The 14,753-nt window shown below is 42.0% G+C and overlaps 1 protein-coding gene and 1 pseudogene across 5 annotated transcripts in view; both read left to right on the top strand.

The window, feature by feature from the left end:
- The window catches only part of Kiaa0232 (KIAA0232 ortholog), a 68,604-nt gene that overhangs the window by 35,980 nt on the left and 17,871 nt on the right, over positions 1-14,753 (top strand). For all 5 annotated transcript variants that reach the window (XM_055623825.1, XM_055623826.1, XM_055623824.1 and 2 more), the window contains exons 3-5: positions 2,923-3,057; positions 13,288-13,354; positions 14,234-14,315. In XM_055623825.1, the coding sequence (XP_055479800.1) occupies positions 2,923-3,057; positions 13,288-13,354; positions 14,234-14,315 (284 nt within the window). The remainder of the gene's footprint in view (positions 1-2,922; positions 3,058-13,287; positions 13,355-14,233; positions 14,316-14,753) is intronic.
- Positions 9,471-9,775, top strand: LOC129688840 (10 kDa heat shock protein, mitochondrial-like; annotated as a pseudogene).

The raw sequence follows: 14,753 nt of genomic DNA, 5'->3' as shown, positions 1-14,753 counted from the left end.
TCTTTTTTCCCTACATTATTCCCTTAAATTGTCTACCTTCAAATATTTTCAGTCAAACTCTTAGCAGAGCCTGTTTGCTGTGCCTTGTGTTAGCACACTATTTCTTCTGCACAGTTTGCCTCCTCACTGGCTAGACTTCTAGTCAGTGTAAACAGCGTGCATTCATGAGCATTCCTCCTTGGAAACCTTTGTTTATCTCCCAGACTGAGAAGAGAACATGTCTCTTCAGCGTTTCCTTAATGATTGCCATCTCAGAATGGTTGGCTTCTTTCTTCCTGCTAGACTGCACCTCCCCAGCAAGTGGAGATTTTGTTGTATTCAGTGTTGCAGCCTAATGCCAAAGGGAAAACCCACTATAAAGAGGATGGCTCTTTCTCCAGTACAAAGACCTGCCAGACAGGAAACCTAAGGCTATTGCCAGGTACCAGGCTCAGGTCTCTTATTTCTGTCAACTTAGAAGGTTGAAATGTAAAGTTTCTGACTCAGAAAACAGTATAAATGATAAAAATCTTGTTCTGTTTCTTGGGAACATATTCATAATATGTAGTTCTTCTCAGGTGTGTGTGTGTGTGTTTGAGAGAGAGGAGAGAGAGAAGAGTGTGTGTGAGAGAGAGAGAGAGAGAGAGAGAGAGATTGAGTGACTGAAATAAGATTACACTGTACTAAACTACCATAGCTTTCCATGCCAGTCCACATCAGGTCCCTATAGAAGTTGTCTTGTCCCACTGTCTGCATGAATCATGACTTATTTAGCCATGCTTTCCTATTTGGCATTTAGGTTGTCTCTCCTTGTTTGCCATTATTGACAATGTCAACATAGCTTTGCTAAATCTTTTACATTAGTGATTATTTCCTTAGGAATTCCCAGAAATTGACTTATTGGATCAAGCACATGATTAAGCTGTTTGACACATGCTGTCAAGTTGTGCTTCAGGAAGATTGCATGTCCTTGTGAGTTTGCAGTGTGTTCAGACTGCTGAGTGCACGTCACCTCTGTTGAGCTGCAATAGATTTCAGGATCTGGATGCCCAGTAAGAGGAAAGCTAATCTCAGCCCAGATACAACTAAGCTCCATTCATTTCTGCAAGTGACCCTCTTGCATGTTTTCTTTCTTTCTTTCTTTCTTTCTTTCTTTCTTTCTTTCTTTCTTTCTTTCTTTCTTTCTTTCTTTCTTTCTTTCTTTCCTTCCTTCCTTCCTTCTTTCCTTCCTTCCTTCCTTCCTTTCTTCCTTCCTTCCTTTTCTCTCTTCAGTTTTGTTTTTGTTTTTTTACTGTCTGTGTATGTGTGTTTTTCTACACATATGTCTGAATACCACTTTCATGCCTGGTGACCACAGAGGCCAGAAAAGGGTATTGGATCACCTGGAAGTGGAGTTGCAGACAGTTGTAAGCTGCCATGTGAGTGCTGGAATCAAACCCAGATCCTCTAGAAGAGCAGCCAGCTCTTAACTGCTGAGTCATCTTTCCAGACCACCCCCACCCCCACCACCCCCGCCTTTTTTTTTTAATAGTGTGAACCACAGGGGCTTAGAGCATTTTCTCTCTGTCTTTCTTGAAGCTCTGAGTCAACACTGTTAAAACTCTGGCCTGTGTTGTTGTTCCAGAGAACACTGAGTCCAGAAGATATCATAGATAAGACATGCTGGATCTCAGATGTAGTCCAGTTAAACACAATCAATAAATGGAAACACTGATCATTCTCATTTGGCCAACAGCATTGTTTCCTTGGAAAATGGAAATAACATCATTCACCCCCCCCCAAAAAAAAAATGAGATCTAAAACCCTGACCAGCAAGTGACTGTTGGTTCTGAGTGTGAGAGGCACATTGGGGTGATCTGCTCCCACTCATTTCGCACCAGAAGAGTCATTTTTATGTTTTGGATCCAGTGAAAACTGGGTTGGCAGTTGATGGTTTGCATTTTGCTCTTAAGAAGATGGTTTGAATTTATAGTTGTGTTTTTTTTTCTTTTATATCTCATGTCCTTCATTTCTGTTGTCTTTTTCCTGAGATCAGTGCCCTTTTTAATAGTAACTTTATTCACTCAGTCATTTTCTGCTGTGTCCAGTCTTTTTTTGCATCTTGTCTTTCTACTGTTTTAATCACTTATCAAATGCAAGCAAAACAGACCAGGAAAGTGATAGAAAATAATTTCATAAATGTATGCTTTAAGGAAAGAGCTAGGTAAACTTACATTGGGATATTGTATAGCCAAAGAATTTGTATCGGGGATAAAAAACTATGCAAGTGTTACTATGAATTCTTAGAGGTATCCTTTAAAAGCACGTGGAGCACTAACTGAAGCACACTCCATTTTTCCTGTTCATCATGAATGGCAGTGCCATGGCTGGTATCCCCCTTCTGCCTTCTTGTTTTTGGAATTGTCTTTAGAGTCTCTGGCTTTCTTCTGAGACACTCTGAAGTATTGGAGGGTGTGGAGAAGAGGAAGATACTGCATGACTTAAAGGATTCCAGCTTTTGGCTGCTGTGTAAATTTAAACTAGCAATCCCTGTAAAATGTTTTATGTCTGTTGGGGTTTAGATAGTAAGATAGAGAAGTAGAAGTAGGAATTTGACTATTTAACTGTCAAGCTGTAAAACCTTACCATAACCTGGTATTCATTCATGTATTGAAAATTATAGAATTTAGTGTGTAGCATAGAATTTATTTTGGGTTTCAGTTACATTTTTGTTTATGCACGAACATGGTGGACTTGTTTGCCAGTTGGCATTTCTTACCACCGCAAGGAGTCAGGTTATTGAGGTGCTGAATAATCTAAACATTCCAAATGAGTGCTTGGTTCTAAGGTGCTCATCCTGTGAGTGAGTGTTTGGTAGGAAATGCATGTGTAAGCAGCTGTGTGCAGGCTCTTTAAACTGGTTCTCCAGTCTTAGTCATCTAACCTGGTGCAATCTCATTGCAGGAGAATGACATCTTGGGCTGGGAGAAAGGAGCTTATAAGAAATGGGGAAGGAGTAAGAAGAAGTGCTCTGATCTAACACTAGAGGAGATGAAAAAGCAGGCTGCTGTCCAGTGTCTGCGCTCTGCTTCTGATGAAGTAAGTTTATGTTTTCTGATGCTTACGGGCAGTGGGTACTCTTAGAAGTTTATACACACAATAACTTGACAAAAACAACCTAGAAATAAACAACTCATCTCACCACTGATAGGTGAATACCTTTACCTTATACACTTTTTTTTTTTTTTTAATATTGGGATTTTATCTTTTAGTTTTTTTGTTGTTTTGTTTTTTGTGTGAGGTGTTTTTGTTGTTGTTGCTGCTTTTTTTTTTTTTCTGAGACAGGATTTTTCTGTGTGGTCTCGGCTATACTGAACTCCCTTTGAAGACCAGGTTGCCCTTGAACTCACAGTGATCTGCTTGCCTCTGCTTCCCTGAGTGTTGGGATTAAAGGCGTGTGCCACCATGCCCTGCTTGTTTTGTTTTGTTTGTATCCCTGGCTGGCCTGGAACACAATATGTAGTCCAGGCTGGCCTCAGACTCTGAGACATCCGCTTGCCTTTGCTTCCTGAGTACTGGGATTAAAGGCGTGCACAACATGCATGCACCTACATTTTGTTTTATAAAATATGTTTTTGAGTTGGGGTGTGGTGGCACACACCTTTAATCCCAGCACTGGGAGGCAGAGGCAGGCGATCTCTGGGTTTAAGGCCAGCCTGGTCTACAAAGTGAGTCACAGGATAACGAGGGCTACATGGAGAATCCCTGTCTTGAAAAACAAAACTAAACTAAAAAGCAAAAACCTAACCAAAATTTATAAAAATATTTTTGTATGTAGCACTCTTAAGTAGTGAATACATACCATTGTTTTTTCTTCTTTGATTGTTTATTTTTATTTCATGTGTATTGGTGTCTTTGCCTGCATGTATGACTTTGTGAAGGTTTCAGGTCCTCTGGAACTGGAGCTACAGACAGGTTGAGCTGCCATGTGGTTGCTGGGAACTAAACCCCAGTCCTCTGGAAGAACAGTCAGTGCTCTCAACCACTGAGCCATCTCTCCAGCCCCACACCATTGTTTTAAACTCAGGTCCTTGAGTGTGCTGGGTGCGAGCTCTGCTACTGACCTATATATCCCAACCCCATATTCTTAAAAAAGAAAAAAAATTATTTCATCCATTGTTATTTTAAATTGCATTGCATCAAGTAATATTCCAACAGCATTTTAACATAGTGGTCACTGCTGCATAGTTGATTATCTTGATTTTCACCGTGCGGCCTGGAGTGCTGTGTGTGGGGCCTTCTATCATGCCTGTGCTGTTTTGCATGTGTTCCTAGAAGTGAGCTAGAACTTCTTAGGTGCTGAATACCATACTTGTTTATAATTCAGAATTTTTGTTTTCTTTTTTAGAAAATGAGCTTAGTTTATTATTTTTCTTTTAGATTTATTTATTTGTTATGTCTGCAATGTTCTGCCTGCATGTACACCCGCGTGCCAGGAGAGGGCACCAGATCAAATTATAGGTGGTTGTGAGCCACCATGTGGGTGCTGGGAATTGAACTCAAGACCTGGATGAGCAAGCAGTGCTCTTAACCTCTGAGCCATCTCTCCAGCCCTTAGTTTATTTTTTAAAGCTCTTTATATAAAACACATTCTGCTAAATTTGCTTCAGAATATGATTGTCTGTTTAAACAAATACTATCAATTCTTACTTTGTCACCACTCTTAAGATGAACTCTCTGAAGTATAACTACTTGAAATGGATTTGTGATGAGATGGTACAGCTTTTAAATATCATTACAATAGAAGGTTGAATTGAGAGGGTTCCAGCCTCCAAACTTTCTTCCCGAACCAAGGAGTCCTGTGGTCTGATGCTGTCATAGGCAGTTTGCTCATCTGGTATCGTGTTGCGTTTACTCTTTTGACTGCACCTGCTGCAGATGCCTTTTAATACTTACTTGCTCTGTGTTAGTCCTTGTCCCAGCCTGTCCTGTCCTCTCATGCCCACCTCCCACTGTGTTCTCAGCCGACTCACAAATGTCCGTAAAAACCTGCTTTTCTGCCCGGGTATTTTTCATACTTGTGCAGCATGTGAGGTTACAGCCGCTAACGCTAGAATTCAGCTGTTAGTCTGATTGCTGCCTAGAGGCTCGGATGGTGTCTCTTCTCCCCTCTCCACCCCTCCCCTCCCCTCCCCTTCTTTTCTTCCCTTCCCCCCCTTCCTTCCTGAATGTAGATGTTATTGAGTTTCTCTAGAACTAGGTTGAGTATTTGTTAAGAATCCCTCCTGTCATGGGAATTCTCTCCTCACCTCTTTTTCTCTCCTCTTCCCTTTGGACTAGATTGCCTAAAGTTGCTGCTCATGTACCACATCCTCTGGGGATAGGAATTTAAGAGCTGCAGCTTCCGTGGGTAGTGCTAGTTACTTCTCTCCTGTAATCATGACATTGCAGAAGCAAATTTAGGGAGGAAGTGTTAGATTTAGGGATTAGAGTCCATCATGGCGGCACAGGCATGGTGTGGAGCAGATCGTCTGGGGCCAGGAGAACATGATGCCTGCTTTTTTAGCTTTTGGAGGATCAGGAGGCAGAAGCTTGGCCAGGCTTCTGCTTTCAAAGACCTCTCCTAGGCACCCTGTTCCAAAGGCTCCATAGCTTTGAAACATGGTGCTACTAGCCAGGGGGGATGTCCTGTAACATGAGCCCTTGACACACTTTCCAGAGTTACATCGAAATATATGGCTCTTTATCATAGGAAGAAGTGCATAACTCAAAGCAAAAACATCCTTCATCTAATTTAAAAATTAGAATTTATACATGCAGTGTGTGTGTGTGTATGTACAGTGAGATACAGGAATGTCTCATTGAAGCTGGAAGAATAAAGGCCTCAAGAGGGCCCTGGACTAAGAACTGTGAACAGGGGGCTGGAGAGATGGCTCAGTGGTTAAGAGCACTGGCTGTTCTTCCTCTGGACCTGAGTTCAATTCCCAGCAACCACATGGTGGCTCACATGGTGGCTCTTCTATAGTGAGATATGGTGCCCTCTGCTGGTGAGAAAAAGACCCTGCTAGGCTGTGCATGTGTCTACCCCTCCTGTGATGAAGTGTAGTACAGACAGCAGAAAGGGATGGTGTGATTAGACAGTCTCAGGCGTGGGTTGATAAAGTGACATGGAGCTTGTAAAGGAATTGTTGAGCATTTCAGAATGTGAAGTGCCTGTCTGGATACTTTTTCACATTATAAGAAGAGAGACAACAACCAGGAAGTCCAAGAGCTGAGACTACTCACAGCGGTAGTGTTATCTTCGCCAGCCCTGTCTGGGATCTGGCGTTGTCCTCCTGTGTGCATGGCTGGAACTGATAGTCTTTCTAAGAGTCTCTGGCTTTCTTCTGAGACACTCTGATGTATTGGAGGGTTTTGGAGAAGAGGATGATACTGCATGACTTAAATGATTATAGCTTTTGGCTGCTATGTGATGAGGCTGGCTAGCTGGGCGAAGAGCAGATGAAATCAGTGAAGAACCTGTGTGGAGGCAGGGGATCGTGGGTTGGAGAGAATCCTGTACTACAGTGAGACTGTCTGAGAAAGCAAAGAAAAGCAGTGGCTGTTGTAGTGGCCCAATACAGATGAAGCAGTTGGACTCTGTATTGAGGACAGCTGACCAGATTACATGAGGGCAGAGAAAAGGAAAACAGTCCAGAAAGAAGACAAAGGTCTTTGGTCTGCGCACCTTTAGAAATGGAGTTTCCTGTGTGTGGGGAAGGGAACCACAGGAAGGCACATGTCTGAGTGGGTGGGGTGCAGAACTGGTGGAGTGTGGGCATCTCCCTGAGACCCTGAGGTGCAGGTGACTGCATATCCAGGTTTGGTTGGCTGAGTGGCGTTGGGCTTCAGAGGCCTTAAATAGTAGAATGCTTTCATACTGCTTATGTAGCTTGGAGCCTGCCTATCAAGAAAAAGTGGAAAATTGAGGTTCCGGAGAAATTTCTGATCTTTCAAATGTTGAAAAGAGAGGACATGAGAAAAGAAACAAGTGGGAGAGGCTGTCCTAAAACTCTGCAAGTTCAGTGAGCAAAGGACATAAAAGTAGGCCTGTGTGTGGCTACAGTGTAGGGAGCAGGATGAGGGCAGTCCTTGGCACGCCCCAAGCTTGAGCCTCGTGCCCTCTTCTCCCTTTCCCATGCTTGCCTTCAGTACTTAGGATTAGTTTGCATGTTCTTCAGTCTCATATAAATGGCACCATACTATATTTGTTTTGCAACTTGCTCTTAAATGTTTATAATTTTATTTTTAGTCATTTTGTTCTTTTTATTGTTTTACTAATGCATCTTTCTACCTTTCCTATCATTGTGTTATTGTGTTTCTCTCCTCTCATATAGTCTGTGTGTCTGTGGGTTGTTTTTTGTTTGTTTGTTTTGTTTTGTTTTGTTTTGTTTTTGAGATAGTATCTCACTATGTAGCTAGGGCTGGCTGTTTTGGAACTCACAGAGACCTACCTGCTTCTGCCTTCCAAGTGCTAGAAATAAAGGTATATTCCATCACATAGATAGGCTCATGTATATTCTTTACAGTACCTTTTCCAGCCTATGTGCTGAGGCATTGGGTCACTAAATTAAAGCCTTAGATTCCGGTATTTGACAAAAAAGCTATGGTCCTGGCCAGGAGGAAATGTAAGCTTTCTTCATGCAATAATTTTTATGCATGTTAGTGCCCTTCCCTAGTCACTTTTTATTGATGAAAATGTCTGCTCCAGCCAGGCATGGTGGGTCATATTTGTAATCACAGCATTTGGGAAGTTGGGGCAGGAGGCTGGTGAGTATGTCCGTCTAGGCTACAGAATAAGACCTGTGTCAAAAATTACTTAATAAATAAATCAGCAAGATTCATGCATATATATAAACCTAGGGCATGTATGTACTAGGCAAGTTCTCTATCACTGAGCTGTGTGCTGCCCCAGATTAAACCTGTCCTCATCTGTCTTCTCTATACCACCCCAGCAGTGTGCAGCCTGTGCCCTACACCTTTGTCCTCCCTAAATATGGCACATGTTCAATCAGCAGCTGCTTCTCTCCTAATCTGTGCCCTTTCTAAAGAGCAGGTGGTGTAAGAGCTGGAGGCACTCTAGAGGTCCTCTTGTGTTCAAAGATGGGAAGTGTAATCTTCACTGGGGCTTTAGAGCAAAGAGCCTTTTGGTTTGGGAATTTTAAAATCTTATGCTGCTTCTTGGCTCTGCCCTGTATTCAGTCTTCTCAGTCGGTGGTCTTGTGTTCACTAGCTAGTGACCGTTCTACATTTTGTAAAGGTTGTAAATCCTTCAGACATTAAAGTATGAAGCTGGTCCTTGGCTCTCTAGTGAAGTGTTACCATAGCCATTCTTTCCATACTTTACCTGAGTTTCTTTCCATTCTCCTTCCTGCTCTGCTGTAGAAATTACAGATTCTAATCCATAAAAATTAAAGAAGATCCTGTGCAGAGTGGGGCTGAAACTGCCATATTTGATTCAGCTCTGTAGGTTAGTGGAGTTTGCTGGGAAATTCTGCTGGTCTTGTTCGTGGTTTCATGCAGCTGCAATGGGATAGCAATGATTCCTGTCCTCACAGGGCTGGTGCCTTAGCAGGCATGCTCTGTGGAGCTAGGAGTTGACATTCTAAAAGCACATTACTTTGTTCTGTCACTTGGGGGGGTGCATACTAAGGAGCAAGTGCTGGATGGCATGACTCACTTCAAGTATTGGAGTGAGGGGCTGCCTTCTGGCACTGATGTTCTGGAGAGACCAAAGAGAGTCTGGTTGTGAGATACTGAGCTCCACTGAGAAAAAAGCACGAGACTACCTGTCTCTTGTTGTTGCTTGCTGGCCAGACACTGGCTCACGGGAGGATGATTCAACATCAGAAAAATAGAATAAGCAAGAGACAAGGCCCTCTCTTATATTCTAAGTATGACAGTAAATATGAGACAGATTTAATGGAAGGCTTGGAGTATGCAGCTATGGCACTAGGGAGAACAAAGGAACAAGGAGGTGAGGGGCCACCCAGTATAGGAAATCCAATAATCAGCTACTGCGATTGTCTTCCAGATCTGGCACTGAGGCTGGGATAGGTAAGTGGCTTATGTGGGGTCATATAGCTTACCATAGCTTTAGACCCAGCTCTCTTTGAGTTAGTTCACTGTGCCATATTCAAATGAAAGTGAAGACTGTGCTTTCAGCTGGGTGGTAGTGGCCTGTATCTTTAATTCCAGCAGTTGGGAGGCAGGGGCAGGTAGATCTCTGTGAGTTTGAGGCCAGCCTGGTTTATATATTGAGTTCCAGGACAGCCAGGACTACACAGAGCCCTGTCTTGAAAAAGAAAACAGGAATGTGCTTTCATACTGGCTGCTTACTAGTAGGGCTTAGGGTTACCCAGCTCACACTTGGGGACTATCTAGTGAGTTCTTCATGAAAAGATCATCTTAAGATTCTTACTGCAGGACTCTCCTTGCAGTGGCAGTAGAGTCCAGATCTGCGGTGGCAAATCATGGCTGGCCAAGCTTTTAGAAAGTTCCTTCTGCTCTTTGACCAAGTATTGGTTGAAAGGAGTGCCACCGAAACTGTAACTAAAGGTAGCATAATGATTCCAGAAAAGTCTCAAGGAAAAGTATTGCAAACAACAGCAGTGGCTGTGGGATCAGGTGCAAAAGGAAAGGGTGGAAAGATTCAGGTGGTCAGTGAGAAGGTTGGAGACAAAGTTCTTCTCCCAGAGTATGGAGGCACCAAAGTCTAGACGACAAGGATTACTTCTTATTTAGAGATGGTGACATTCTTGGAAAGTTTGTGGATTGAAATCACTGTTGAAATGGTGTCACATGAAGCTGCCCATTCCACCGATGCTCTGAACTATTTCATCCTGTAAATAATTTCATTGCCTCCCTTTTATAATAAACTGATGATGCCTAAAGAGAAAAAAGAGAGAGAGAGAGAGATTCTTAATGCAGTTACAAAGTCGTTGGGTGTGGAGAAGGCAGACAATGAGACCGGGCTAGTCACCTATACCTGACTGATACAGCCTCAAATTGAGAAGAAACACAGGATTCATGGAGAGTGGGATATGTCAGAAAATGCTGTGGGGTTAGAAGCAAGGGACAAAGAAAACCTCTTAAAAGCAGCAGCTGTAAGCTGTGAGCAAATTCGGTTTGCATCATTGAGTAAAAGACGTAACCTTGTCATGCAGTCACCAGCAGAGGAGAACAGAGGCTGAGACCAGGCCAAGGAGGCGGTGGAGAGCAGCCCACAGGATACTTTGTCTGCTAGAGGCAGCCTTACCTGTTGCACAGGCTGACACTGATAGTGCCCCAACTCAGCCTCTCAGGTCTGCCTTCAAATTCAGGTTATCAGTCACTGAACGCTGTTTTGAAGGAGTGAACATACACAGTTTAGAAATGACACTGATACTTAAGGGTCCTGGGTGGCAATGGGCTCTGATAGGTGCATCGCCTATGTGGTTAACTAGGTAAACTTTGAGAGAGACTGGAGGCATTCTTGGCTTTATAGAGCTAGAGCAATGGGCATATCCTTTGATTTCCTTTGATTTACATGTGTGTGGCAGGCGTGGAGACCCCAATCGCAAATCCATCCCACTTAACTCTGTTCCCAGAAAAGTAGGAGATAGTACCTTGTGACTTCTAGGACAGGTCCTTCTTCTCCATGTGACCTACCTGGCATGTAGGCTACCTGTACCACTTGTTCACTGGGTGAGAGTTCATGATTGTCCATTGAGTGTCCAGCGATGCTTCCAGGGGCTGCCTTCTACATAGGTCCTCATATGACTCTCCCCTGTGCAGTTCAGAGTGCTCTTGCTCTGCAGAGCACTTCCCACAGGTTTGGGACATTTGATGGATGAGGATGATCATAGTAAGGAGAGGCCAGGCAGAGTGCCACAGCAGAGCCACAGCGTCTTCTGTCCACAGGGGTTCCTGTAGGGTTTCTAGAACACAGGTACACACTAACCTTTGTCCCTTTTAAAGATGCTTTTAGCTATGTATTTTCCAGCACTCCAATGGGTATGATAGACTACTAAAATATAATTATTAAAAATTTTAATAGCTTGTATCATAGGTAGAAATGGAGATTTCATTAGTAGCAGTTTTAAATAAACTATAGACTATTTGCCAGCACACGATGGTACATTGGCAGCTTTGGATGCCTTTATGCTTCTCATTTTGTTATTAGGATACCATGGTGACCTAATGATTATTAAAAAAAAATAACTAGAGTAGGTTCAGTCCCTAATACTATTTAAAAAAAAAAAAAACATGTACATGGAGGTGTGTGTATTTCTGTGTGTGTGTGCATGCGCGTATGTAGGATAGCATAGTAACTAAGGAAAGAAAACAGAAGCCTGTCAGTAAATCTTGATTCACAGACACGAAGGAGTAAGGCACTGTTTCTTATGCTGCATGTATTTTAAAACATAGGTATTTTTATATAAAGGGATATATATATATATGTATATATATACATATGTATATGTATATATATGCATATACTCTCACTATGAATGAATGATAGTATATGATATATTGCTTGCATGTATAACTAGTTTATACTGACTACAAGATAGCATGAATCCCCTGCTCACAAATTGTCATGGCCATTCTACAGGTGTGGGAATGGTAGCCTGTTTTAGAGGTTGTAAGGAGTTTGTAAGCAGTCCCCAGAGGTTCCACGTTCTGCACTGGAGACAGCTCCAGGTTTGCAAGCAGTGACACAGGCTTGTTGTACAAGACAGTATGCGGCGTGTCAGCTGACACCCGTGTTAGTTTCAGGATCCTGGAGAAAATAAGACTGTAATTGCCGGCCTCCTCACACCTTAACCATTATGGTAAGCAGACCTCAACAATGGGATTGTGCAGTCTATTACTATTGACCTTATTGCCTGCCTGCATTTTAGAGCTGTAAGAGGCAGCTGCAGCTGTCCTCTGACCCGTTTTCTCTTTTCCCTCTTAAAGACTGGGACATTTTGTAGATAGAAAGAAACTGTGATATTTACAATTTACCTTCCTAACTGTAGTCTTTTTCTTGTAACTAACACTCTATAAGGGAGCTTTTTTTTTTTTAAGGGATATTTGCCATACTTTGCTGAGTCATTTTGAGTTCAGCGAATGGGTAAAATTTATTTTTAGCCCCTGGAGGTGCAGAGCAGAGCCGAGACACAGGGATTCTGGCAGCTCTTCTGTGTGCATCTGCCCAGCTGTATCCTTTCAAAGAGACAAGATCCCACCCGAACATAACTTGTCACTGACTAAATCCAAAATTTCTAAGAAACACTGTTACTTGTCCGTCCATTGTACAAGATTTTTTCTCTTTTTTTTTTTTTTTTTTTTTTAAAAAAATTTTAGAATTTTGAAATAGTAAAAGATTATTTTTTTTTTTTTTTTTTCCATTTACATTTTTTTTTTTTTTTTTTTTTTTTTTTTTTTTTGCAAAAAAAGTTGAGAATTTGGAATGAGTAAAAGATCATGTGCTTGTTTCTGTTTCCAGTGCACATTTTCTTTGAGGTTTGACTCCTTTTATCCTCAGTTCAAGAAAGTTTCAGAAAAGATCAGTTCCAGATCCTTTCTCTCCTTCCCTGTATGCACATGTCAGTGGAACTCATGGGAGTCTATTCTTTTCTTGTACCATGTCGGTCCTAGGTATTGAACTCCAGTTGTCAGGCTTGGTGCCAAGCACCTTTACCACCAGCTAACCACCACGGGCCCTCTTACATTTCTCTATAGCGCAATAGTTGTGTCTGTCTTTTAAAATGACCTAGAGCTTCCATGTATGTTTTCAGCATTGACCTTGTTCTGTATCACTCTTTCTGCAGGAGTTGTGAGAGTTACTTTTAAAAATAAAAGGGAAGGAGGCAAGGAAGAGAAAGAGGAGGAAATGTACCTGCTTTATTTTCTTTAGGCTCTAATCTCCTAGAGGAGGACTAAGGTGTTTTTGTAACCGTTGTGTTGAGTTTGAATAAAACCATGATTCCAAAGAATCTTGATACTGTTTTTGTGGGTGACTGACTTTTATCCACTCTTGGATACTCAGATCCTTGATCTGCTCTACTGAGCATAACAGAAGCCGTTCTGGGAGGTGAATTCACATTGCCACATTTTATCAATAAGTCCCACGTAAATGTCTTCATTAGTAAGATGCTTACACTAGGCTGGCTTTACAAGTGGACTGTTTTTGAACTCTGGGATTCATTTAAGAATTGATAATGTACTCCTTTTGGAACATGGAAGATGTGTCCTTGGTAGTAACATAAAATGTGTCTTCTCTGTACCTGGTGGTAAGCTGACTCTCTCTGTCTCCTACAGAGCTCTGGAATCGAGACTTTAGTGGAGGAGCTCTGCTGCAGACTGAAAGACCTACAGAGTGAGCAAGGTGAGCTCTGGGGCTACCACCATAGCTCTGCGGGGTGCATTCCTGTCGCCCTCAGCTGTGCAAGAGGCTTTGGGGAGGTCTTTAGTGGCCACATGAAAAATCCCTGCTCCCCAAGAAGGGCTGTAATCCACAGGTACCCTCTCAGACATGAAGGAACCTCTGTCTTCACTTGAGTATTTTGGGTAGGCCAACTTGCCAGGCTCATTTGGTCATTTGGATTTCTGTACAGGACCTCAGGTGTGCTCTTCAGGACCACAGGAAGTGGCTGCAAACTCAGGAACCTTGTTCCTGACCTTGTTGGGGTCATTGTGCAGCATACATCCTTGAAGCCTTTTGTTATTGACAAGCTTGTTTTTAATTTAAGGCACTATCCTGGACCAAGCACAGTGGATAGTCTTTGTTTCTGTTGGCATTAAAGCACAAATGTGCTTACCTACGTGTTAAGTCACAGATCTAAATGTAATAAGGAGCTTCCTTTATAGATCAGTATTAATCAAATGAGTCAATACAAAGTCCATGAGTCAGAATTTTGTGAGAAAATATTTTTGGAATCTGAACAGATGTTCAGTCCTTCTGGTCTAATTAATAAGTACACGTGGAATGTCAGGCTCTCTGTTAAGAGCGTCCAAGTACCATTGGTGATGAGATACAGGGCTCTTACTCAGCCTGCAGCCAGGTGCTTCTGTGGGTTAGCCAAAGAGTGCCTTCTGCACACTCAGTAGGTCAATGTTTATTAAAGAGGCACACTGGCATGGAGTTCTTTGTGTAAGCACAAAACTCTATATCGTATCTTATCAAAATTACTTGAGAAATGTTTTAAAGTATAGTGTTTATTAATTGGATATGTGAAAACTTTTTCTGAATTTTTGTTTATAACAGAAGAGAAGATTCACAAAAAGTTAGAGGGATCTCCCTCTCCAGAGGCAGAGTTGTCCCCTACAGCAAAGGATCAAGTGGAAATGTATGTACGACTATACTTATGAAACATGAAGTACGCATTGTTAAAACCAGACTACTGCATGTTTTTCATGTCTGTCATTTCTATGATTTCTTAATTTAGAAAACACGTTGAACACATAAATGCTTCATACTGAGAGTACGAAAGTGAGTAAGATGGTCGAGTTTTATAATGTGTATGTAGTCATTATTTGTGAAGTGATGGAAACAGAGACAGCTGCTGTTTACTAAAACCACTCGTAGTAGTAGCATGTTTGAAACTGACATACAGTCTTTGAGACAGGTATAAGAAATCATGATCATGCCTATTCATAGACAAGAAAACTGGTTTCCATTATCTCCCACACAGGACCTAACCAGACTTGTTCCCTGTATCTTTGGTTCATCTGTTGTGATTAATATTAAAATAATCTATATTACAAATAGACGTCCTTGCTATGCA

The sequence above is a fragment of the Psammomys obesus genome, unplaced genomic scaffold, assembly GCF_907164565.1.
Source record: "Psammomys obesus unplaced genomic scaffold, mPsaObe1.curated_primary_1811, whole genome shotgun sequence".
NCBI classification, from domain to species: domain Eukaryota; kingdom Metazoa; phylum Chordata; class Mammalia; order Rodentia; family Muridae; genus Psammomys; species Psammomys obesus.
This window is presented reverse-complemented; position numbering and strand designations above follow the sequence as displayed.